At 33.2% G+C, this 25,741-nt stretch overlaps 3 protein-coding genes across 4 annotated transcripts; 1 reads left to right on the forward strand and 2 right to left on the reverse strand.

Moving 5' to 3' along the window:
* Positions 1–887: 887 nt before the first annotated feature.
* On the reverse strand, positions 888–3,656 carry LOC111000640 (endonuclease G, mitochondrial). Its single transcript, XM_022270168.2, has 6 exons — positions 3,323–3,656; positions 2,990–3,192; positions 2,648–2,771; positions 2,086–2,198; positions 1,378–1,558; positions 888–1,067 (listed from the first exon to the last, which is right to left on the reverse strand). The coding sequence occupies exons 1-6, from the start codon at positions 3,524–3,526 to the stop codon at positions 972–974; spliced, it is 921 nt and encodes a 306-aa protein (XP_022125860.2). The 5' UTR covers positions 3,527–3,656; the 3' UTR covers positions 888–971.
* A 132-nt stretch (positions 3,657–3,788) lies between these two features.
* Positions 3,789–5,684, forward strand: LOC111000650 (probable phenylalanine--tRNA ligase, mitochondrial). Its single transcript, XM_022270182.2, has 3 exons — positions 3,789–4,398; positions 4,791–5,432; positions 5,495–5,684. Exons 1-3 carry the CDS (start codon positions 3,886–3,888, stop codon positions 5,660–5,662), a joined length of 1,323 nt encoding a protein of 440 aa, XP_022125874.2. The 5' UTR covers positions 3,789–3,885; the 3' UTR covers positions 5,663–5,684.
* A 388-nt stretch (positions 5,685–6,072) lies between these two features.
* LOC111000649 lies at positions 6,073–21,592 on the reverse strand. Of its 2 annotated transcripts, none has more exons than XM_022270181.2 (9): positions 21,423–21,592; positions 15,385–15,617; positions 14,853–15,009; positions 14,248–14,387; positions 13,772–13,939; positions 12,661–12,742; positions 11,601–11,640; positions 10,002–11,030; positions 6,073–9,923 (listed from the first exon to the last, which is right to left on the reverse strand). In XM_022270181.2, the coding sequence occupies exons 2-9, from the start codon at positions 15,615–15,617 to the stop codon at positions 6,271–6,273; spliced, it is 5,502 nt and encodes a 1,833-aa protein (XP_022125873.2). In that variant the 5' UTR covers positions 21,423–21,592; the 3' UTR covers positions 6,073–6,270. The 2 variants fall into 2 exon arrangements, with proteins under 2 accessions (XP_022125873.2, XP_045484420.1); XM_045628464.1 differs by having other exon boundaries at positions 10,002–11,036.
* Between the last annotated feature and the right edge of the window lie 4,149 nt (positions 21,593–25,741).

Below are 25,741 nucleotides of genomic sequence, written 5' to 3' on the forward strand. Positions count from 1 at the left end.
TTTGATTATTAAGTGTAACATTAAATTTACCAAAAATGTTTCTATATAAAATATATATGTATATGCAGCAATAACTTTCGATACGAGAAAACATTTGTCAGTTTTTATAAGTCTGACCTGTTGCATTAGCTATTAGTTATCATACAGCTAACATAAATTATATATAACAATAAAAGAATCATACTAAACATAGCCAAAGATGGAACAATAATATATATATAAATGTTAAAACATTTAACTAAGTAATACCTAGTTTGGCTGCGTTGATTGATGCTGTGTAGGGGAGAGGTGGCATGAAAGGGACATTTTGGATTGTAAGGCTCTAGTTAGCGATTGGGAAAATAATTGGAACAGGTTGAAGTCAAATAGAATGCGTTAAATATTAAAATATCGAATAATTGCAATGCAATAATTGTCATCAATCAACTTTTAATTGTTTATTTTTGCATAGTTAGTGTTCTATGAGAGAAATGTGAGACAAAGCTCGATTATTCTCTCCTTAATCTCAAGACAGCCAGGATGGTGCAATTTTTCTAGAAGTGAGCTTCAATTTATTTATTTTGAGACTATGTCATGGTTATTATAAATGCTTATGCAATCCTCATTCATTCAGAAAATTACGTATCGTTATCTCTGTACTTACCGCACCCATTAGGAGGGCAACACAGAACACTACATGATCAGACGCTGCAGAGAAGGCTTGCAGGACACGCTTTTCCTTCGCGTATTGTGCTTAGTAAGCAGTTATATTGTGGTCTTCTTCTAACTGAGACAAATGAAACGGTGGAGGACTATATGTGAGTGGTGATATTGTGTAGGTACTCAATCACTTCTCCGCTATATTATCCTTCAGAGTGAGTAAAAAATATTAAGTATCTCAATCATTTATTCATGTCCAGTTTTAAAATCTATAAATTATTTACAATCATTATTTTATACTAATATTGCACTTTTAATTAAATGTTTATGATTTAAACTTTCTTTCCATTAATTGTAGTCAGCTTACTTCGATGTATTTTGTCAAAGAATAGCAACCCAGCTGCCCTTTCTATTGTCTCTGGCGGTACCTTCAACAAAAGTATACTATTAACAATTAAGTATTTGGCTAAGTTATTACTTTAACACTGACAAACCATGTTAACCTATTAGTAAAACAAATGAGTTCTGAGTGTAAATGAAATTGACACTAATAATATTAGACAAGATTTAATGGGTTCGTTTTCTGTTATAATTATTAACATATGACATACAAAAGAATAAGATATACCATATCTATAAATAGAATAAAATCCTACAGAATTTATGATTTGGCTTATACTATGCCCAGGCTTTATTTTTTTATCTGAAAAACGGGATAGTAAAAACTGAAGTTCTCACCATGTAAGAAGACACGGGAGTCTCATCTGGTAGCCGTTGATTGGGCATCACATAAGATTCCATATGCAAGGCGCCATCTCCTGCCTCACATACAACCACTTTGTAGAAATGAGTTGGCACCGCGACGGAGTTGGTACCTATCACTTGGTACTTAACATATGACTTGCCATCTACATCCTTTCTACAAAATTAATATAATCTAAATTAGTGGTCTTAAAAACTTTGTGCCAGTGCAACACAATCAATTTTTTTAAGGTGACAAACAGGCAGGAGGCTCAACTGAAGTTAAGTGATACCGCCCGCCCATGGATACCCACATTCGCAAATACTTCAGTGGGTCATGCCATGGTGGACCACTGCCTGAGAAATTTCTGCATGGCCAGTGTAAAAAGTATCAAAAGAGACAACGGCGTTGGTGGCAAAATCCTATTTTTAAAAGAAAACAATATAGTAGCGAAGTTTAAAAATGTACCAACTGAAAGGATACCAAAAACACTAAATAGTTTTACGGAGCTCAAATTATACCAATTTGGTACTGAATATACTAAAAACGGTCACACTGCCTCCAGTAAACGGGCCGCGGCTCGAGGTGCGGGCAGAAGGAAGACGCGAGCCGCTAGCGCAAAAATGCACGCGCACAGATCGCAAACTGCACCCTAATACCATGTAAGATTAAGCCATAGATATAATTTTTTAAATATATTATACCTTGGTAAATAAAGTGGCCCTGTACAACAATAGACATTATTGTAAACCTTAGTCAATTTTCTCACATGTTTTTCTAGTCTATTCCATGAATCTCTATTGAAGCCTTGTCCAACCTGAAATATGTATAAGGTGTGAATTTTGTTTCAATATAATAAGTTTCATGCTGAACTTGGACCATTGGTTCAATGCTGAATTTTTAAGTTATAAAAAAGGATATGATGATTAATAAATGCAGCTTTGTTATTATTTTTTATTAATAAGACATTTTAAACATAGAAATTTGTTACTATTTACTGAATGATATTTTTGAGGCATAATATATGATTTAATAATTTTTTACAATTAATTTAATTTTTTTGACATTCTTAAGTGTACTTGTTTGCCTATATGAATAAAGATATTTTTGTTTGTTTGTTTATATTACAATGTGACATAAGCTACTGTCAGTTGGCTTCATCTTATTAAAAATAAGAGTATGGTTTGCTGTGGTGTTTTTTCTTAGCTACTTACTACTTAAATAATGAGAGAATGAGTCCAGTATGTTTTATGTATAACATAATACCTGTGGGGCCATATTAGTAAGGTAGAAAGTCTGATCCACATGTCTTTGAGCTAAACGGTGATTACCAGCAGCTGCCATGTGGCCACGATCAAATCCTGAACCTTTGTAGTCCATATTTTGAGATCTGAAGGGGTTGATTATAATCACTTCAACGAAATCACCACAATTTCACACATCAGATCAATCTGGGATCTAATAATATAATATTTAAAGACACAAACGGCTGTTAAGAAAATAGAAGAGTGGAATAGATGCAGAAATATAAGTTTCATGTTCTGATAGCAATTATTCATTACTTTACATTAAATTAATACTTATAATAATATGTATATAGCAATATACCTGAAGAAAGGGTGAATACTCTCATCTGGTTTAAAATCACATTTACTCCTATCAACTGCATCATTTTTTGATACATGATCTTTTGTTATGTGTTCAAAGACCCAATGTGGTACTCTATTACGTCTATCATATGATAAAACAAAATCATCATAAGATCTAACATTATCTAAGCTAGGAAATCCATATTTCATAATTTCTGAAACCTGAAAAGTATAGAATTAATATATAATAAACTATATACTATATCATATAAAATAACTGGCCCGGCCTTCATGTAAGATTCTAAGGTTAGGTAGGAAACCTGATAATACTTTAATTATTAATGAAGCTTACCCTTCCCTTAGCGCCACCACTCTCAACGTATGGTGTAGCAGCTGAAACTGTGCCAAATATAGGCAACCCTGGCAAACTAGTCAAAGTTTTGCCAGGTAAAACCACGGATTTATCTTTTTCAAAACATTTCCTTTGGCCGATTAAGTACCCAGTTAAACCCACAGCACTGAGTTGGGCTAAATGAAGAAGCCTTTTTGATATCATTTATTTATAATATAATATATTTAATAAAAAATAATGTGATTTTTAAAGTCTGGCTTCGTATTATCTTTATTGTTATTCGATTTCCTTACCTACACAATTTAGACACAGACTAGGATAACCACATGCTACAGTGGTTATAAAAATAATAAAATGTAGTATAATGTCAAAATGTGTGTCGGACAGTAGGACTGTCGAATGTCGTTTTTGACTTTTGTAGAGTTTGAATCTGTAAATTGAATTGAATTATGTCTAATCTTTAATTTTCACTATTGATAAATTACAATAACATGTGTGATTTTTTAAATTGATATCACTTTTTGCAGGGATAATATTTAATATAATTAAAATTCAATAGCAACATGACAAAATATCTAATTAGGTCGAGATTGTTATCGTTAAGTATCCGCAAATATAATTATAGCACGGCTACTAAATCAGTTTCTTCAATTCAAATTAATAATAAGGAATATCCTAGTGATGACTACACAAATGTTACCCCAAAAATATTAAGTTATTTAAATAAAAATTTGCATTTGCAAAGAGGACATCCACTATGTATAGTTCGACAACGAATTGTAAACTATTTCTACTCGAATTTCACTCATGGAGGTAATCCTACATTCAGTGTGTACGACAACTTATCGCCTATCGTTTCTACCAAACAGAATTTTGATGATTTGTTAATTCCATTAGACCATGTTAGTAGAGTAAAGTCAGATTGCTATTACATAAACAATTCTTTACTGTTACGAGCTCATATGACTGCCCATCAAAGTGAGCTACTTAGAGCTGGGTTAGATAACTTTCTTATGATAGGAGATGTATACAGAAGAGACGAAATTGATTCAACACACTATCCAGTTTTTCATCAGGTAATTGCTCTTAAGAAGTAATTTTTCTATGTCATAATTTGATTTATTTTAAAGTTTTATCAAATAAATTTTACCAACATACCTAGGTACCTGAAAGTATAACAAATATGCGAGTTAGAGCCAATGGGCATTCCAATAAAATCTTCCATTTTAAAAAATAAAAAAAATTAATTACCTTTAAGAGGCAAACATAACATTACTTTAGCATAGGTTTACTTATTCATACTTTGTACTAAATAAATATACAGTTAATTTGCAATAACTTATATTCCAGCACAGCTTTCATATTACATCTGCAATAACAATTACAACCAAAATATTGACAGTATAATTTATACTTGTGAAAAAATTCAATGTTGTATATCTTCTAATTTAATGTTTAATCATTACAGGTTGATGCTGTAAGGTCACAAAGGAAAGAACAATTATTTCAAAATCACCCAGGTCTAGAGATATTTGAGAAAGCTTTCTTAGATAACCCACAGTCCTTTCAAAATAGTATTATTGATCCATCTAAGCAAAGTTGTCATACATTGGAAGCCACAAAGTTAATGGAAAATCAATTAAAAACTCATCTACTAAGCCTTGTTAAAGTATTATTTGGTGATGATATTAGGCATAGATGGGTAGAAGCTTATTTTCCTTTCACTCACCCTTCATGGGAAATGGAAATATTCTATGAAAATAAGTGGATGGAGGTCTTAGGATGTGGTATAGTAAGAAATGAAATCATGACAAATGCTGGTCCAAATAATAGCATTGCCTATGCTTTTGGATTGGGCTTAGAACGTCTTGTTATGGCTTTATATAAAATACCTGACATTCGTCTTGTGTGGAGCACTGACTCAGGTTTCCTAACACAATTTGAAAATAAAGATTTGAACAGTAAAATTGTATATAAACCAGTGTCCAATTACCCGCAATGTACAAATGATTTATCTTTTTGGTTACCACCTGCATATACAATAGACAATTTTATAAGTAATGATTTTTATGACTTAGTAAGAGATGTTGGAGGAGATATTATTGAACAGGTGGGTGTCTAAAATGAGTATCAATCATGAATATAGTATATGGAAAATGCTACTTGTTTCAGGTTAAGCTGAAGGACAAATTTATTCATCCAAAAACAAAAAAGCATAGTCTTTGCTACTCTATTGTTTATAGACATCTAGAGAGGACACTAACACAAGCAGAAGTCAATAGAGTTCATAGAAAAATTGAAGAGGCAGCAACTGAGTCACTTGGTGTTACTATTAGATAAATATACCTAGGTTTTATTGAAACAATGTTTTTTTCATGAGTCATATGTACAACATAACTACTTAACTATATAATGATCAACCAAGCATTTATTTACTCATAAGTAATACTTCACTTAATAGATAACTAGTTGGAGATACAATCTACAGTCAAAATGAGACCTATTTAAATAGCTACAATTTACTGCAGTATGGGGTAGATGAATAAACCACCATTTTTGAATAAATTAATTTATTTTTACGATTTGTAATTAAACAATTCACTTATAAACAAATGAGCATCTCATAACAAGGGCCAAAGCGCACTACATATTAATAGCGGCACGAAACTCTTTGGTGTTTGACATTCAGACAAATAAGGAAATGTTACAATTGTTTCACCCTAATGTATTGGAATAAACAAAAAAATAAACCCTTTTTAAATATTTCTATAATAGAATATTTTAAATATCACAGTTAAGATGATAACATTGCCTTTACATATGTACTTAGATTATTTATTATTTTCACTAAAGGTACACAACAAATATCTTTTAATGGTTGGGTACACACTACTAAGGCATTTTACTTTGTGAACTTTCAAGGTATTAAATTTTTTTAAATCCTGTTTTCATACTCCTAAAATACAATCTTCTCCAGCTCCTTCTATAGGTTCAAATTCATTTTGAATTTCTTGATACACCACTGACGAGTAATCGAAATCTGCATCCATGAGCATTTCACTACCTTCAACATCATTGCTTGTCGCTTCACTGGCTTTAATAGCTTCTTTCCCACGATTTGCTTTTTTTGCTAGAGGTTCGTCATCAGAATCAGAGCCGAATTCATCCATGTTTATACTTGTAGCTTCACCTTGGTTACTATCCTTTGGATTACCTGTTGCATTGTTCATGTCTTCTTTTATACCCCGATTTAAGTTTTGCTTCCGTCTACCCAAATTAACGACCTTTAATACACTTTTTTCTGCCATCATCGAACCAGCGTAAACCTTCATATTCTTGTTTCGCAATGTGTCATTCTGTTTTAAAATAGATGAATTCATAGCTCTGAATAATTTTAAAGGTTTGACGCCATCTACAGCTTTGTTATTTTTTGAAGAAGGAATCATAATGCTTGTAACTAAAGTATCATCATCAGATTCATTGCAACTATCTTTATCAGATGTTAAATCAATTGGTTCTTGGTTATCTAGAGGATTTGTCTTCATTTTATTAAGTTGATCTTTTTTTTTGATAAACACATTTATTCGAGAAATCTTTCCTGTACAAACATCCATTTTGAAAAATTTTCCATTATTATCAGAAGCATATCGTAAATCACTATATGTTGCTAATATACTAAGATCTGGTCGTTTGGCTAACGCTGCAACAGCAATAGGATTGTTAAATAAGTGGAGTAGATCAGGATGCATTTCCGAAGTACCCATTTCATTATCACAAGGAATTTTTGGTTCTACAGGTTGAATGGAAGGTTCGGGTAATTTAGCGTCTTCTGGTGATATGCCAGACATTTCCATTAAATCAGATAAAATGGTTTTACGGTTTGGGTTTTCGGTATTGACGCTCCCTTTACTTAATTCTAAGTCAATATTACTTTCTGCCGAATCGACATTTTGAACCTTATCATTAGCAGTCAACGTTTTTTTAGGATCCTCGTTTATAGATAAATTCATTTCGGTGATTTCTTCCTTATTTTTTGAAAAAATGTTAGTTTTATCAGTTGCTTCTTTATTGTCCATGTCGTCTTTTGCACAATCACCTTCAGTATTTTGACGAGTATCAGGTTTTCCTAAAACCTTTTGCAATGCTTTTATCACAAAATCGAGATGTCGTAATTCTTCAGTTGCTAGTTCAACACCAGGTGCAATTGATAACACTAATTCATTATTAGGTAACAAAACAAAAGAAACACCTTCAGGTAATATTATTTTAGGAGTGTCTATTAGAATTGGCTTTGCAATCGGACTTCTTACAGTACTCAGTAAAATTTTATTTGGCCCTAAGAATATAGGCGATGCCGAAGATTTGGCTCCCTTCTTTACTCTTAATGTCACACTATTCGATGGTGCACTTTTTAACTGTGCACTTTCGGTTTGCATATTCTTTGAAATTGCTTTACAGAAATTTAGTCTAGATCTGGGTTTCATGACAGCCTGACATTCTTGTTCCACATTTATGTTCGACGTTCTTAATGTGTGGACGTTTTCAGTGTTAGTTAAATTTGTTTTTATCCTAGGCCTATTTTTATGGACTGGAGGATTTGTATCACTAGTTTCAACAGAATGTATATTAGTATTTGGGGTCTTAGTTAGTTTTGGTACCTTTTCTATAACTTTTGGTGTTTGATGTCTCACTATAAATTTGGGTACGTTTATTTTATTGGTATTACCATCAATGACAATTGAAGGAACTGATTTCATCGTTTGCGGACGTTTTGGTACTGTTGGTATATTAATAACATATTTTCTTTTCTGGTTTAATTCGTTTGGTACTTTTTCAGAAGATAATGTAAAAGCCGCCGGTCGGTTTGGTACTTCTTCATCAGATAATGTGAAGGCCGCTGTTAGGGGTGGTACTTCTTCATTAGATAACGTCAAAGCTGCCGTTTGATTTGGTTCGTTGGTTGATTTTTCACGCATTTTTTTATATTTTTCCATAAGTTTGTCTTTACAACAACATGTACATAAAGGTCTTTTACAAGAATGCTTTCGTTTGAGATTTGGGTACATTATTTTTTTCTGAGCCCAACAACAAAACTCTTTCTTTTTTCTCTTTTGGGAGATAGATAGTACTGCTAATGCGTCTTCGGTTAAACCTGTATGAAGCGTATTGTCGTTATTGCTATTATTATTTGTGTTATTTATTTTTGTGAGTTCATGTATTTTCAGATCTTTTTTATATTTTTCATCAATTTTATTTACCGCTTTTACCATAGGTTTTTTAAGCCACTGTTTAGTTTTCTTTTTATTATTCGATTTTATTTCTTGTCCACTAAATAGTGCTAACATTTTATCTACAGTGTCTGAAGCTAAAAGACATTCTTCTTCCTTTGCAAAATTTGCAGGACGATTCCAAGGTAAATAGTACCTTGCATAATTGTAAGGCTTTTTTTGTCGAGGTTTACGTTTATCAGTATTTTTATTATCTACAATAGTTTTATTAACTTCATCGTGTACACGAGCAACTTCGTTGCTTGTATTAGTTTCTTCTACTATAATTGTATCATTATCACAAACCTGTTTGTCTAAATTTGAACTAGTAATAGTACTTGTTGCAGTAAAGATATCTTCGTTTATAAGATTAGAAAAACTTTCATTTATCGGTTTTCCTTCACTTGGTGTATTTATTGCAGTCTGCAGAGGTGCTACTTCTGCTGTGACTAAATTTTTATTGACACGACGAATTTCAGTAATGTCAGGTAAATGTATAACTTTATTTCTTTCGCAAGGCGTGGAATGAGACGTAATAACATTCGAAACATTGTGATTTTTAGTACTTTCTTCGACCTCGATAGACGCCTGAGTGGTATTGGTATTAGGCTGGCCTCCTTTAATCTCACTTGCTTGAGTCTCGATTGACGGTTTATTGATATTCACCGTGCTTTCGTTAAAATACATAATATTATCAATGAGGTTCAATTCAAACTTCTTATCCAGGTCAATTGTAACAGGGTGGCACCGTTTCAAGAATTCACGATTTTTCTCATAACTGAGAAATCCTGCTGTCAATCGCTTCAATCGTGTATTAAAATCTGGGTTTTTGCACAGCTGTATTGGATTATAGTTTTTTACGTGCGGTTTTTTAAACATATTGTTCTGTATATCGACTCGGTTTTTAATAAAAAGTAAAGGCTCGTCATCTTCATCGCTAGATATTTGATTCTGGTTGGAATGATGCTCTGAATCATTAATTGTACTTGTATCTTCATTTAAAGGATACTTTGTTTTTACAATATTTACTTCCTTAGAGTTACGAACTGCGCTTAAAAGATTATCTTCTAAACAACTAGAATCGATTTCTTCTTTAACAATTTGTTCCTTCTTCTTTGATATATCTTCTAAATTGTAAGCAAGCCAATCTTTAGGTTTGCTTTCAATCTCGGCGCATTTGATTATTCGTTTATCTCGTATATTATCAAACTCTATAAATCTAAAAACATCCATATGATCTAACTTCTTCGTATAAACCGTAGAAAACAAAAGTAATTTTAGATCAATTTTAGGCATTTTATCTTCATTGCAGAGTTTGTCTTTACAGGATTTTTCTGAAAAAAAAAAAAATTTTTTTTTTAGTTCCAATTAATTAAAAAATTTAGTTAAATTCATGATTGGTAAAAACATACCTTTAACTGCAACCTCGTCTTCGTCGTCTAAAGCGATGCCATCGTCTACAATAAGCAGACCCTTTGGAATCTCGTCAAAATTTCCCAAAATTTCTATGTCTTTCACTGTGCTTTCTTCATTTAAAAAATGTTTACTAGATGACTCAGAACGCTTTAGATCTAATTCTGCAGCTTTTTGTGCCAAAATATTTTTGTATATGTCTTTAGTTGAAGAAAAATCATTGTTGACGCTTGCAACAGATTGAATCTTGGGAAAAATATGAGACATTCCCTTCCTTACATTTATATCATTCAATTGTAAAATACTCTCTTCGCAGGTAGTCTCAATATTTCTTTGGCTTTCTTCTAATTTGTCGTTTTCTACACTATTTCCTATTATATTTTTTACGGTTCCAGTCTGAGCAACATCAGTGTCAGAAAAGAACGGAGTTTCTATCTTTATTTGGGAGGGATTGAATATATCCGTAATTTCAGTTATATCGCCATCGGAAGAGTCATCACAGGTAATAGAAGACTCTCCGTAGACAGCATTAGAATCATCGTTGCCAACGTTTAAATCAAAATTACTATCTGCCCTATTAAAAGCATCAGGCTCATTGTTATCATGCTCTTTATTGTTCTCCACCATTTCCGACATTTTGAGGTTAATATCATTACTTTCAATTAGAATATCATTATCATCTAAAGAATGATGTGAATCAGATTCCACGGCCATGCTTGGATCTTGGTAGCTATCGTTTGCATCTCGGGATTCTGTATTTGAAAATACTTCCCCACATTCTATAACTAAAGGTGTGTCAACGTAGTTAGCAAACGGTGTTTCGCATGGAATATTCATTTCTTTAAGAAAATGTATATCCGTATCATCCACATCGGTTAAATAAATATTTTCACGGTCACATTTCATCGTTCTGTTCGCAGAGACTTGTGTTGGAGTAGCGACGTCATTGCATTTCTCAGAATCAGAGTCATCTTCGAGGTCGATGGTGTCGATTTTTTCCTCTATAAGTTCTATATCTGGTTCGTCATCTGTAACTTAATATTTTTTTCTCATATAAAGATTTGTTACGTGAGTGGGAAGACAATGTATCTGTCGTAGTCAAGTAGTTAAACATCATTGAAATCGGATCTTTAATTAACTATCTAGAGATTCAATTAAATCTCTGATTTAACTACTTGACTGCGACATATCTATTGCCTTGCTTTAATGTGGGAAAATTTGATTTTCACATAAAATATATTCGGTAATTGACTGATACTTTTGAGAGTTCCTTTAAAGTCTTTCAGTTTGACTTTATTCTTATAGCTAACCAAGTACTATAATTATAAACTTAAACAGAAACGATGTTAAATTGCTTCTAAATTTTTATTTATTTACTACCAGCTCGCAAGTCATAGGCACAGAGCGGGAAACTCTACGTTACTCTTTTTATACAAATTGTTTAAACTAGAACAAAGATCTAAATCTTTATACTTTAGCATGGTCCACATTTAAGCAGAAGGTGACTTTTTAATTATCAAAAACAAATTCCTACAGCCATCTATGTTGTAATGATCATAAGCAGTCCTTAATGTACATAATGGATAAAATAATTTTACCTTTATTTTTACTCTGCCTCAATAAAGTGATGTAATTATCCTGTAAAAAAATATTTTTTTAATGATATCATCCCAATCATAGCAATCAAAAGTGGTTGTCTGTAAAGTCGATTTATGGCCGATAGTTTAACGTGACAACGTCATAACAAAACATTGATTAAATTATTGCATACTTAAGTCTTCGAGTGAAAGAGAGAATAAATGCAGCGATAACGTACAATGAGCGTAACGGGACACCGGCGTTGATTGATTTATTAGAGTCGTTCTCACGTCAAAGATTTTTTTGAGGTTTTAATTTTTCAGTGGAATCTTTACTATTAGAATAGTTTTACAGTTTGATAAACAAATATGTCTTAATTAGAAAAGCTAGGATAATCTAGTTATTTTAAGTTTATATTTCCATGGAATCACGTTTAAGTTTAGTATGTTTATCATATACGACGATTTAAAATTTGTTGTTATGTATTTAGGGTAAATAGTTAAAAAATAACTAGACATATATTACAGTACTTCTAATTAGACTTAAAAGCAAAAGCGTTTACGATTGTTTCATTGTCTAAAATTAATTACTGACGACACAATAACCGCACATTACGACGGTAATTTTGACTAATGTCTAGAACGTAATAATCTATTACCACTGTTCGCGGAAATATTATGACCTAGGTGAATTAGGTATATTTTGTTGTGTGTTTTTAAACTGTTTCATTAAACTGTTGTTGCGATTTTTTCGGGGTAGGTATAATTAGGTAAACGAGTACTACTAGTATTGTGCATACTTTCCAGAGATAACAGACATCCACGTGTTTTTATATAATAAAATGTTTTGCAAACTTTTTGAAAAAAATATATAGTTATAACATCATTTAAGTTTTAAGTTATAAAACATTCGTAATAGTGGCTTACGACTTTGTTCCCCAGGGCAAGCGATAATTCAATATTAAAAAAAAATCTATAGCTGAATACTGAAATCCAAGTAATACGATACGATCGGGATACTTAATTTTATAATTTGAAAAGATATACTATTCGTTCTTTATGAAGCAAAATCCATACTTACAAACTCATGTGCCAATATGACCTTTTTCTTCTTTATCAATTCGTTCCAATCTGGAAAAGTCGTCAGTATTATGCTTTTATACCTGCAAAGGAATATATATATTTGTATATCTACACTTAATATATAGAGGAAAGAGGGTGTTAGTTTCCGTATAAATTCGATAACTACCCACAGTACGCCGAGTTCCTTAAGGTATAACCGTAATCCGGCGTAAATCAGCCCGTGAGTTATTTACGCCTGAGTTTTTTCTCAAACAGACAACCTGACCAAAGTGGTTGATAATAAATTATTATTTTCGCTATGTAGATTAGAATTAAGAATACTACTGTTTAATAAGAATCGCATGTAAGTAAAAAGGGTCAGCGAATAAAGGGATTTTATTATTATTATTATAAAGCTCGTCGTTTGAAAAGATGTTGAATTGATTCTAAATTTACATTTACTACCAGTTCGCAAGTCAAGGGCGTAAACTCTCTGCCACTCTTTTTAATCGCCGTGTTTTGAGTCATACAAATTGATTTTATGGCAAAGCAGCCATAAATATTTGAACAGGATCAAATCCATACCAAGGATTAGAATTAGTTTTATGACTAGAAAATCAGCACGATTTGATAGGACTAACAAGCGTCGGGTTTCATCGGGTCGCATGGCGTTTTAAAAATGTGTTGGCGTCTTAATTCTCTAATTTAGCTTGGGGGTTAGTTGTTTATCTTCTGGAGCCTGGTCGTATGCTTATATTTGCTCTTTTTCGAGTATTATACTGGTGAAAGACACCAATATTTTGCAAACTTTTCTAGATACAACAAGGCTTTAAGAATATTCTGGGTAGGGTAATCATATTTAATTCCTTAAACTTATTCCATATGGGCGTCGGCCCATGGGGAACGCAACAAATCACCCGAACAGCGCACTTCTGCTGCACACTTTACCTTTGCTAAACAATTCTATTTTTATCTAAATTATGTAAGTTAAATAGGGGCATAAAAATTTTAGAAAGGCTAAGATGGGGCACGGCAAAAGAAAGTTTAGGAATTTAATGCATAACACTGACAGTGTGACCCGGGGGCCGGGGGACCTCGCACCCTTGCATATGACGTACGCCGATACTTACTTCCTCGCAATATCCACTTGAAGAGCAGTCGGTTTGTATTTGACAGCTCTCTCTAAATGGACTACACTTCCACGGAAATTACACCAGAATTGGTAAAAGGCTTTCCTCGTTGATTCCTTCAATTGATACCATCGGCGTTGGAGCAACATTGGCGAACATTTGCGGCCACTGCGAACGTTTTAAGCTAAATGAATATTTCGTCGTCAAATTACCTTAATCAACCGAATACAAAATACACAAAAAGTATTCATAAACTAAAAGTAAAAATAAAGATGGGCAGCAACGAGCTGTAATTGTTTAAAACATGAGGTATTTAGTTAACATAACGATCACAAAAAACTAACTACAACCGCACATCAAAAGTAAAAAAGAACAATTCAAATGCAGTGTAGTCATAGACAAGTAGTGTACGTGGACGACATCACGCCTTCTAACAGTTATAGCAATTTATACGAGTATCGTTTAAATATACGCACCTGTCATTATATTCTCGAGTTAGATTAAGCCAGGCTTCAATCAATTCGGTCCCTGCAAGTTCCTCAATTTGATGTTCATCGACGAGGAAGAATAATTCTATCAGTGGTTCCGGCTCTTCGCCAGTTTTTTCCCATATTTCCTGTTCAGAAAAACTTCACCTTAAGTGAAAGAAGAGATACTCCAGTAGAAGTTGGTACAGACGATGGGAAACCAAGAGATAATAAGAGATTAAAATAAATCAGTGGCACTATTAACTTTTTACTTTTTTTCTCAGATTCCTGTATCTGTTTCATGATCATTTGTCAATCTAAAAGGCAAGTAGGTGACCTGTCTGTGCCTGACAAACGCCGTAGACTTTTTGGTCTCATGCAAGCCGGTTTCCTCACGATGTTTTCCTTCGCCGTTCCAGCAAATGTTAAATGCGCACATAAAAAGTAATTCAAGAACCTGAGACCTCAGAGTTAGTAGAACGCTGAAGCAACTAGGCCAACAATGATGCAAATAATACTATAAAGCATTTAAAACTATTTTGTATTGCTTTTAATCTTATAGCAATAACTGGTCCCAAATTATTTTAGTGATCAAATCACCATTTTTTTCTTACCTGACCAATAACATCAATGTTCTCATGTGCCAGTACGAGGTCATACAACAACCAATCTGTTATTGTCAGCCTTGCTATCGCCGTTATTTCATCAACTCTGTCGTCAGCTGAGATCAGACGTTTGAGCTTTTTCACTGTAACCGCTCGCATATGTTTCCTGTTTAACAATAATTAATATGTATTATCAATATCAGCCTTCTTGCCGTAGATTTTTAGGCCGAAGGCATTCCGACCACAGATCGGGACACAAACGTCAACTGATTTATCAATCACTCGGTCGAAACGTCACTCTACCCCACCCCCCATTCTTACTTAAAAATCGCTTCTGCCCAGGCAAGGACATTTGCCGGTATCAAAGAGACAAAGAAACGATTTGAAGGTTGAGAGGCGCAGGATGGAGTCTAACACCGCCCATTGACTCATCGACAAAGCGTTATGAGTCAATGGGCAGCGGAAAATCTAGTGGAGAAGATTGGAGTTCATAAATGTACATTGGTACATATATAAAAGATATTTGATTTTAAATAATTACCACAGTAATTTACAATCACACTTGCAACACTTTTTCATCACTTCCCACATATTGTTCATTTCTTTTTCATCCGGGTTTTGGCTAAGTTTACCCGCAACCGCCCTGATAATCCGTCGCTTCAGTTTTTCAACCCTTGCCTTGCTCATCCTTGGGTCTTCCATAGCCGCCGTAGATGAGGGAAAAGGTATTGATGAGACGCCTGATACCGTTGATCCCAGCGCTGGTTGCTCCATCTTCAAAAAAAAGTTATATTATTTATACAGTAGATATTTGACAATACGCTCGCTAGAGGCCCCGTGAGTATCGCGAGGCCAATACTGTTGCGCCATCTCGCGGAAAAGTGGTGACAATACGTAGATGCCCAGCTGACTGGCACCTTCCCAAGTAGATATACGCACTTCGAGGTCATTAATAATGGAATAATCCAATGTGGTTTTCAATCAATCTATTTACATTTTTTTCGTGCAAAATCGATATCAAAAGGTAAGTAATGTACCAAAAAAATTTGAAAGATACCCCAAGGCATACTAAAAACCTAATGAAGGTTACAGCTAATTCTGAATTTCTTAACAAAGGCAGGCCTAATGATTATATGGAGGCGAGGGAGTTATTTGGTGCCCCTACAGCTGGACAAGCAATAACACCATCTACGATCAATAACATTCAGAAAAAATCCAATACATAATGTATTTATGTAGGAGAGTCCGACTAAGCGCTTAGTCTTGTTTCTGAACCTTACCCTAATAAACCTAGTACAGATTTATAATTACGAGTCGTAGATCACAAGTAAAGCCAACACAGCCATCGATCAATCACAAGCGAGGCATTATATTTATGCAGTCAAATGCATATCGTGTTTTATGTCCGTTGGAAATAGTCCTCTAATTTCAAGCACAATTCGTTTTACAGAAGTTCATTTAACAAATATATTCATTGGTTTTATAATTTAGAAGAATAAACTGACAACATAATTAAATATGAATAAAAGTCTTTATTGACGATCTTGTAAGTTACAATTTATCTTAACTGTACTTAAGTTATTAACGAAATTTTGTAAATGTAAATATTATCTCATTATTTACTACTACTATCACAATATAAGTAATATTTTCTTAATATAGACACATACATAAACTATTCAAAGGAAACGGAATGAGAGCTTATGTGAAAGGTTATGTGAATCGTTAGTACTTTTAACACAGCGCCATCTGTTAGAATTCTATCAAATAAACAAATATTTGCAATAAAATAATATTTCGGGTATAAATTGAGATGTTAGCTATCCTATCTTTTAAGTTAGATCAAACTAGAAATTATCGATGTAATGAACATTTTTTATGTTGCTCACGATTTGTCTCTTATTTTTCGGAGTTTGTCGGATGTAAATGTTGGTTTGAGTCGATACCTCATTTCCGTTAATGAAACAACACACTAATGCCTCCGGAATATTTTCTTCTTGACAATGTGCATCTTATTGGCAGCCTACACTTATAGAAGTAGACGTCTCCCCAACTTCTTTCAACCCTGAAAAATTCCTGATTTATAGATTGTTTTTTTTCCATTGTATTCATATTTTTGGATAAAGATATGTCTGAATTTCCACAAACCGGTTTCGACATTTTCTTGTACTACAGCCTCCACTTGTACTTCTGATGGATTTGAAATCTTTCGTTTCCGGAGTCGATCATGTCGAGCAGTGGCTGCTTTTGATAAAGTCCTTTTTTTATAGATTGGTGGAAAAATCGTTGGGATATACGATGGGCTATTTTCAATCGTTGATTTCGCACCGCCAACAAAATGAGCACTGCAGATGCGACTGTTTACGTTCGGCTCCCACGGTTTGTTGTCTGCAGTACTAAAAGATAAATATGAAATAACGCATAATGAAAAAAATCCTATTTCCTTATGCATATTTCGTCCTCACTGTATCTTATATCGGCATATACAACGAAAATTTTGAAAAATAAATAAATAAATGTAATATTGAGTAAAATTTACTCACACTCGTCTCACAGCCTGTATCCACTTTTTCCTTCGGTCAATTTCATAGCTTTTCCTAGGAAACGAGTAAAATTTTAATTGCCGACTATTTTGTTCGGAGTTGTTGCACCCAATAACACAACAATATCTTTTGGCAGGCATTATTTTCCGATATTTTTAGGTATTTTCACGAGTTCAATCCGAATGCACGAGCTCACTCTGAACGACTTGTCACCACATGGCCACACAGGCATCTACTAACTTTCCGATTAAGCCGCGAGGGCGGCGCCACATGCGGTGCGTACGGGGCCTATACTCGTAAAACATCTGAAAATTTTTCTTAATATATATACTTCTACATGGCCGGAACATACAACTTTGAAAAGTTAGGTTACCTAAACTATTGCTAACATTGTGTTAAAAAGTTTAATTTTAATTAAACAAATATATATTACATACAATTATTTTAACCTACATAGTAATAATAAATTCGTTAGTTCCTACAGTTAGTTAGTAAATTTCTTGTATTTTTATTTTGTAATTTCATGTTTTTCTTTTTGTGTTTCGTCTGTATAGTGTATTATTATTGTCCACTTGTGTCAAACAAACAAACAAACAACTGAATCTTCAGCTAGTTTATTTTGTTTTGTCACCTCTGGTATCTCTTATTAATATGTGTTTTACCATTTTCACAACCAACGTTTCGTTTTAACTCTAATTTCTATTTAATCGCTGTAAACTGTAGGTAATCGTTCTCGGCCTGATTCCATATGCTTTAAATGAAGTTTAAGTTTATATTCAGTTAAATAGTTTTTAATATATACCGGGATATATTGCCAAATATTTTGTGTATGTCCATTTGTTTAGCAATCGAAATAACTGCCATTATTTCTAAACAAAATATTTCTAAGCCATATTATTGCTGTCTCGCATATATATTATAACGGCGTTCCTTTTTCATACTTAAAAATCGTAGATTTATATATAATCTTGTATTATATATAATAGGGTATAGCTTTTCTCATGTTAGTATATTTTCTTTGTATCATTGGTTTAATCTTGTGAATAATGTGATAATCTAAGCCAAATAGCCCGCCTAGCAGCCCATAATCCATATACGCCATTACTTTCGTACTTGCGCATCTCTTTTAAACATTTTATCAGGTGTACTACTGATAGTGTTTTTTCACTTCGTTACAATATAATACTTGTAAGATTTTTCGCTTCAATCATTATCAGAAGAGAACTTTAATCTAAAAATATGTAACTGATACGCCTATAGTAAACTTATCATGACGTAGCCTAAAAAGCCCGCGCAAAATGGCGGCTCACATATCTATAATTTCATTTAGAAAATTTTAATACAAACATAAATAATAAATAAAAATATAGTTTCAATATTACCTATTATATTTTAAGTTTAAATAACACAAATAATAGCAATCAGAATGATACATTTTTATACACATTTAAAATACAATGCCAAGTTACGGTTTCTAATCATTGATGCCAATTGTCATTGATAAGGCTTGTGGCGGCCACTAATAAGATTATGATTTAGCATAACAAATACACAGATAAGACAAAAATTCACACAATAATTCACTATAAAAATTATAGCGTTTAGCTACGATTTGTAGCAATTACCAGTGGTTTTAAATTTAAATATAAGAACAAACGTAACTGAACTAAAAAAAATCTATTTTATTAATTAGCTTTAAAGTATATTAAAATAAACAATTTTCTTATATTGTTAACGTTACAACCTACTATAACCATAATTGTCTATTCTCTATTATTTATTATCTTAAGTCGATCCGAAGTGGTAGAGGCCTGATGGCCTGTAACAAAGGTGCTCTAACCTTGAGCAGGCATCAGTCTCACATAAACAATAATTATCCCTCAAAAGAAGAATGACAATTATTTACATACATTAATAAATAGTTGTAACTTATCATGTATGAAGTTTGTTTTGTGAGAAAATAAATAAAGTCTTATTATTATATCATTTAAAGATTGCTTGCGCATTTTAAGCTTCTTTATTACGTCTAGCGGTTAAACGTGCGATACAACCTTGAACTGGTGCGTTCGAATACTGGTTAAGTATCTTTATAGAGTACGAACTTAATTATAATATTCACGCGTTGTTATAATACAATAATTCTGAAGATAAATCTATTCGATGCTACCATAACAAAATTATATACCTACTTAAATATATGTGGTTTGTTAATATACAAAGAAAATGTTTATCTTAAGACAACAATAAGTTTCGTGACCATTAAAAAATGTGTTAATCAGAAAGTACGCAAGGTACTTCAACACGTTATAAATTATTAATATTAATTAAAAATATAAGATAAATAGTCGTAAACTTTAATTCATTTTTTTTTTACTTTTAAGTAATCGGTTAATCGGTTCAGTCGTTTAAGCAAGGAAGCATAATCCGTTTATATAATTTATACTAAGGTAAAAAATTAATAATTTATTGGGGGTAGCGAGTGGGGATAGAAGGAGGAGGGGTAGGGTTCCGGGCGCCGGAAACAGTTATTAAAAAAAACAAAATAAATATTACCTAACCCTTTTTTTGGTTTGTTTTTTCATATAATAATGTGTTTTGTTTTTTGGAAATCTCCGGCGCTACGGGAAATGCCCCTCCACTTCGCTCGGGCTGCTCTCCCTCCGCAACCACGGGTTTAAAATAACACTCTGGAGGTAGAACAGCGTAGTAACACATCAGCTGACTGAGTCGACGTTGACCTATCTTTACCAAGATCTAGTTTAAATGTAGATAAATATTAATGTAACAGTTGACAGAAATAAATCCCTGTTTGCCTTGGTCACAGCATCACGCGTGAACAGCTGGACCGATTTCGCTAATTCTTTTTTTGTTGTTTGTCAGAAGAAAATTTCAAGAGCAAAAAATTAGAAAATTTAGCCACCTGACTTTTGTTACGATGCAAAATTTATGGCGTTGCGTTTGCGTACTTGTGGATGTCACGGGACGGTCTTAAAGGGCTGGATCGATTTGAATGAAGTTTTTGTAAGCGTTTGGGTGGCGCCCTGGGTGGTTTAGATTCATAAATCAGTCCGGCAGATGGCGCTGCAGTCAGTATCTAGATTATTTTTATGCAATTCATAAATAACTATAGTTTCACTGCAATATTTATACCAATTATTTATGTGGGTCGGCTTATGCAGGTCTATTTTCTTGTGGTGTGTTGTAGCTCCGATTTTGCGAATATGCATATAACAAATCGAACACATGTAGGTACCTACTAAACCTTTTTTAAATTCAAAATTTCGAAAAACGTTCCCGTATTTCTAGGAACTTTCCATTTTATTTTTCAGATTCCTTTCAACAAAATCCAAAAAAATAAACGCAGAAACACATTCACGAAAACTTGAATGAATCTCAGTGTAATTTCTGTCAAAAGCTACATTCAAAATGACGGTTTGCATTTCGTTTCACGTGTTTTGACATGCTGCTTGAAATATTATAAAATTTAATAGAAAAGTACAAAAAAGTAAAAATAATACAATACACAATTATATTACACTTTTTTTTACTTTGGACGCAACTCCGGCAGTGAAAATTCAAGGTCCGAGACACCTACTTGATAGTATCATCAAATTCAGTACTACTACAATTATTTTTATCTAAACTAACAGACGAATTTTTAAATCCAACACTTGGAATTTAGAAGATAATAAAAAAATTATGACATAATATTCACTAATATTCATTTAACAAGTTGGTAAATCGAGTAGGGCAGCACCACTCTCTAGTTCGTGGCACAATGATACCGTATTTCGTCGAAAGCGGACGCTTACGTCACATACAATAATAATTCTAGAACCAGTTTGTTGAAAATTTTACGTTCGCTCGCCCTTATAACATTCTCGCTACGTCATTATGAAATCTATATACGTAGAAACTAGAAACGCAGTAACGAGTACGTCTTAATTATATTTCAATATAATTTCATATTATACGTCCGTGAACGTGGAGCATCGCGATAACAATGATTTCAAATATAATATTAGAAACTATTTACCTTTTACCGTTGATTACGCGCGGTGTCACTAGCACGACGAAATTATCATAGTTCAAATTTGTACAATAGTTTATTCACCACTGAACTGTTTAAAACCAGAAAAACAGTTTTTTCGGTTTAACATCACGCGGAGTCACGCACACGGCGGAGATTGAAAACAAAATGGCGAAATTGAGCGTCGAAGGGGCTTGCGCAGTAATCGCTCTAAGTGCGAGTAGGACATATATATAATTTGGAGCTCTTGCTCTAACATGGATTGCAACGGGTATGAGGACAGTTGGCGTCTAGACTCTAGAATACTTGCGCTCTGCTGCCCTCTAACGAGTGGCAGCATGCCTAAGTCCTTCATTAATTCTTTGAAAATACAACGTAGCGGACGCAATGCTGGGTAACAATCAATGTATTTGTCTATATTAAACGATTTTCTCTCGACTCTACTCCCTGCCTTATTTACAAATGTGTTCAGATTTAAGTATTTTTACAAGTAACTTATACATCTCTTTATTTTTTAATATGATATATATTTTTGGAAATTAAATTAATCCATTTAAATTCAGTTTAAACGATTTTTTTCGTAATTGTAACTAGAGCGCTGCGTTGAGCAATAAGAAACAATAAAATGTGGATTGAATACTAATGGTACTCGACAATGTGTATGTGTATATAATGTATATTTACACACATATCTCACCTTTAAACATAATTATACCGGATATACGCGAGAATTTAATACATTATTTACTTTTATGTCGTTATCACATAAGTATTGAAATGTTTTAATATTGGTCACCCATAACCGCGGGCCGCGAATCTATTTGCATAATTGCCTTACCTAATTTCAAACTCAGTTTCACATACCACGTTTCTTTAAATTATCCAAAAGAAGGGGATTTCACTAGTTATTTATAGATCGCGTCGTGGGTGACGTAAACGGCTGACGGCAGTCGGCTGTCGGGCTTCGGCACCCGACGGTCGATGCCAGTTGACAGTAGGCGTTTTCGTATGTTAGCCGCTTCATTATGCCCAATCGTCATGAATGATATTTAACCACAATATTTCCTTCTTATTTCTCATACTGATTGCTTAAAGCTTTGTAAGCTTTACGTTTTGTAAGTTAAAATTTATTTTGTATTTTTACGCTATACATTATATTTTAATTATTTTGAAACGGGTAGCTTGGTTTAAAGAAGAGTTTAATATTATAAGAGTATATATAATGCGAATTAATAGGTAGGTAAGTGTTATACCTAAATCAAATAAAGGAATTATTTTAAACCTATATAAGCATTGATTAAAAATCAAAGCTACAGTTATAATTAACTGAATTTGTTATTTCTTCTAAGTAATCATATTTATTATTACTACAAACTTCTTCATTCAATTTGTTTTTTTAACGCAACATTCGATATAATTTTCGAGTATCGACCCCAACCAACAAACTAAACCAAAATATATAAACTTCAAGATCGAAACTGAATATATTTTTACCAAGATATGGTTCATACCAAGCATAAAGCAGGGGTTTTTAAATCGATAATTAATTATAATTTCAGATTAAATTATGAATACGTAATAGGTACATCATCATTATAAACGTTTGAATACTGATTTTTTGAAATGTATCAGTCACAATTTAAGGACGTATTTTTATTTTTCAGTACCTTAATTTCGGACGTTGGTTCATATTAACAGACGTTATTATATTCAATTTATAATTATTAGATTATCAATCATCAAATCATCATCAATCGAATTATATTAATGATTTATTGAACCTTAAAACCTTTTTGTTTCGGAGCAGTTCTTCTTCGATCGGAAACAAGTTATTTGGGTCACCTACGTTTACAGTGGTGCCAACTCGTTTTTCCTAGAACCAACTTCAAAATAAATGTACCACAATATGTTCTACAGTAGCTTTTCAAATAACAATCAAAAATTTATTTAAGTACTTAGTACATAATTTCGATCAGAGAATTTAGCCACACCTGGAGTTTGTATTTAGTTTGTTGGTTTTGTTATGGACTTAATATTTTATTTATTTACTCACAGAATATGAACAGTACCTATAATGCGATATTAAGAAAAAAAGTCTTGTATAAAGTACCTCCTAAAAACCCTCACGTTGGCATCACCGTACCGATTTCATAAAATATGCTACACGCTAATAACAATAATAATACTAAGTAAGTACTTTTCAACATGAAAACTACATATTATACCATATAGGAACCACACCAGGCCTACACGGTGTCGGTTTCCTTATTAAAAAATGCTACAGTCAATACATACAGTCCTTCATTGGAATATCAGAACGAATTGCACAACTAAATATCAACTTGCCTGAGTATGCAACTGTGTCAATAATTTAAGTATATGCACCGACAGAGCTGACACCAAAAGACATAAAGGATAATTTCTACGAAGACCTGGACAGGACTCTGGCAGATGCACACAAGGCAATCATACTGATGGGAGATTTCAATGGCCAGATTGGTAAAAGATTAACAAACGAAAATAACATACTAGGCCAATTCAGCACAGGAAAAAGAAATGATAACGGACAAAGACTAATACACCTGGCACAGGCACATAACCTTAGGATATTAAATAGTTTATATAAGAAAAACAAAAATAAAAAATGGACCTGGATTTCTCCAGACGGGAACGTGAAAAATGAGATCGATTTCATATTGTCAAATAAACCTAAATTCTTCAAGGATATAACCACAATTAATAAGTTCAACAAAGTTATTATTATTTAGTTTAACACAAATCATCGTATGGTAAGAGGAGCCATTTACCTAAATGAGATAAAAAAGAGGAGACAGTATACTAAGAAAAGAATTACACCAAGTCAAATCCCTCTCACCGTCCCAGAAAACTTGTTGACAACATTGAAAGATAATTTACTGAATAACAACATAGAAAAAGCGCTGAAAGAAATATCCAGAAAATTATATACCCTAAAAAACAAGACAGATAAAATAGGAGACGAAGCCAGACATCTACTTGAGACCAGGAAAACTTTATTAAAAAACAAGAAACAAAATAGAAAACAAATAACCCAGCTAAGTAAACAAATAAATGAAAAAATTAGGACTCACAGGAAACAAATTAGAAACAGAACTATCCAATTCCACATTGAAAAATCTGGAGGCATAAAGAAAGCTCTGAAAGAACTGAGAGAGAATACCTGTTGGATTCCATCCATCAAAAGCAAGACATCTAATAAGAAAGCAACAAAACGACCCGAAATTATGGAAATAGCAACAACATTCTATAGTAAATTATATGATGATCCAGACTACACAAATACTCAATACCCACAGGAAGAAGACGAAGAAGCTACCCTCCCAATATTAGAATCCGAAGTAAGAACCGCAATACTGTCCCAGAAAAACTACAAAGCCCCCGGAGAGGACGGAATAACAAACGAACTTTTGAAGGAATGCCTAGACTACATAATAAGTGATATTACCAATATATACAACGATATTCTGACTAAAGAAACAATACCGCAACAATGGACATCGTCAACCATCATATTGCTCCATAAGAAAGGCGACAGGGCAGAAATAAACAACTACAGACCGATCAGCCTGATCTCCAATCTATATAAGATATTAATAAGATAAAGCAAAGGTAATATTGAACAGAATTAGCTCAAAATTAGACGAAAATCAGCCGAGAGAACAGGCTGGATTCCGAAGCGACTTCTCAACAATGGATCACATTCATGTCGTCAAACAAATTATCCAAAAGAGCAATGAATACAGAAAGACATACTACTTGGCATTCGTAGATTACAGTAAGGCATTCGACTCTTTGAAACATTCACACATTTGGGACGCTCTACACTCACAAGGAGTGCAACGAAAATATATCAGGATAATAAAAAACATATACAAAGAATCAACGGCAAAAATTCAGACTGAAAGGAAAGGAGAGGCCTTTAAAATAAAAAAGGGAGTACGGCAAGGTGACCCCCTCTCACCAAAACTATTCGCATCTGTACTAGAACACATATTTCGTAAAATTAACTGGGATGAGTATGGGATAAATGTAAATGGCAAAAAGCTCAACCACCTTAGGTTCGCAGACGACCTGATTCTGCTTAGCGAAAACCAAGAGGGCTTAAAAACAATGTTAACGCAATTAGACAGAGAGAGCAGAAAGGTGGGTCTGACTATGAATCTAGACAAAACAAAACTAATGACAAACAACATAAAAACACCTATACTGTTAGATTCAAATCAAATAGAATATGTCGATGAATATACATATTTAGGACAGATCATTGCACCGGAAAATCAAATGCA

This window comes from Pieris rapae, chromosome 5 (assembly GCF_905147795.1).
Source record: "Pieris rapae chromosome 5, ilPieRapa1.1, whole genome shotgun sequence".
NCBI lineage: Eukaryota > Metazoa > Arthropoda > Insecta > Lepidoptera > Pieridae > Pieris > Pieris rapae.

Bases quoted from the DNA above. Each gene is read 5' to 3' on its own strand.
- LOC111000640 (XM_022270168.2), bottom strand. From the start codon at position 3,526: ATGATATCAAAAAGGCTTCTTCATTTAGCCCAACTCAGTGCTGTGGGT. The intron at 3,193-3,322 runs GTAAGCTTCATT...TATACTTTTCAG, and splicing joins GTGGTGGCGCTAAGGGAAGG to GTTTCAGAAATTATGAAATA. The intron at 1,559-2,085 runs GTATAATATATT...TTAATTTTGTAG, and splicing joins GGGCCACTTTATTTACCAAG to AAAGGATGTAGATGGCAAGT.
- LOC111000650 (XM_022270182.2), top strand. From the start codon at position 3,886: ATGACAAAATATCTAATTAGGTCGAGATTGTTATCGTTAAGTATCCGC. The intron at 4,399-4,790 runs GTAATTGCTCTT...TAATCATTACAG, and splicing joins ACTATCCAGTTTTTCATCAG to GTTGATGCTGTAAGGTCACA. The intron at 5,433-5,494 runs GTGGGTGTCTAA...TACTTGTTTCAG, and splicing joins GAGGAGATATTATTGAACAG to GTTAAGCTGAAGGACAAATT.
- LOC111000649 (XM_045628464.1), bottom strand. From the start codon at position 15,617: ATGGAGCAACCAGCGCTGGGATCAACGGTATCAGGCGTCTCATCAATA. The intron at 11,641-12,660 runs GTAAGTATGGAT...ATTTTTTTACAG, and splicing joins TCATATTGGCACATGAGTTT to GATAATTACATCACTTTATT. The intron at 11,037-11,600 runs GTAAAATTATTT...AAAAATATTAAG, and splicing joins GAGGCAGAGTAAAAATAAAG to TTACAGATGACGAACCAGAT.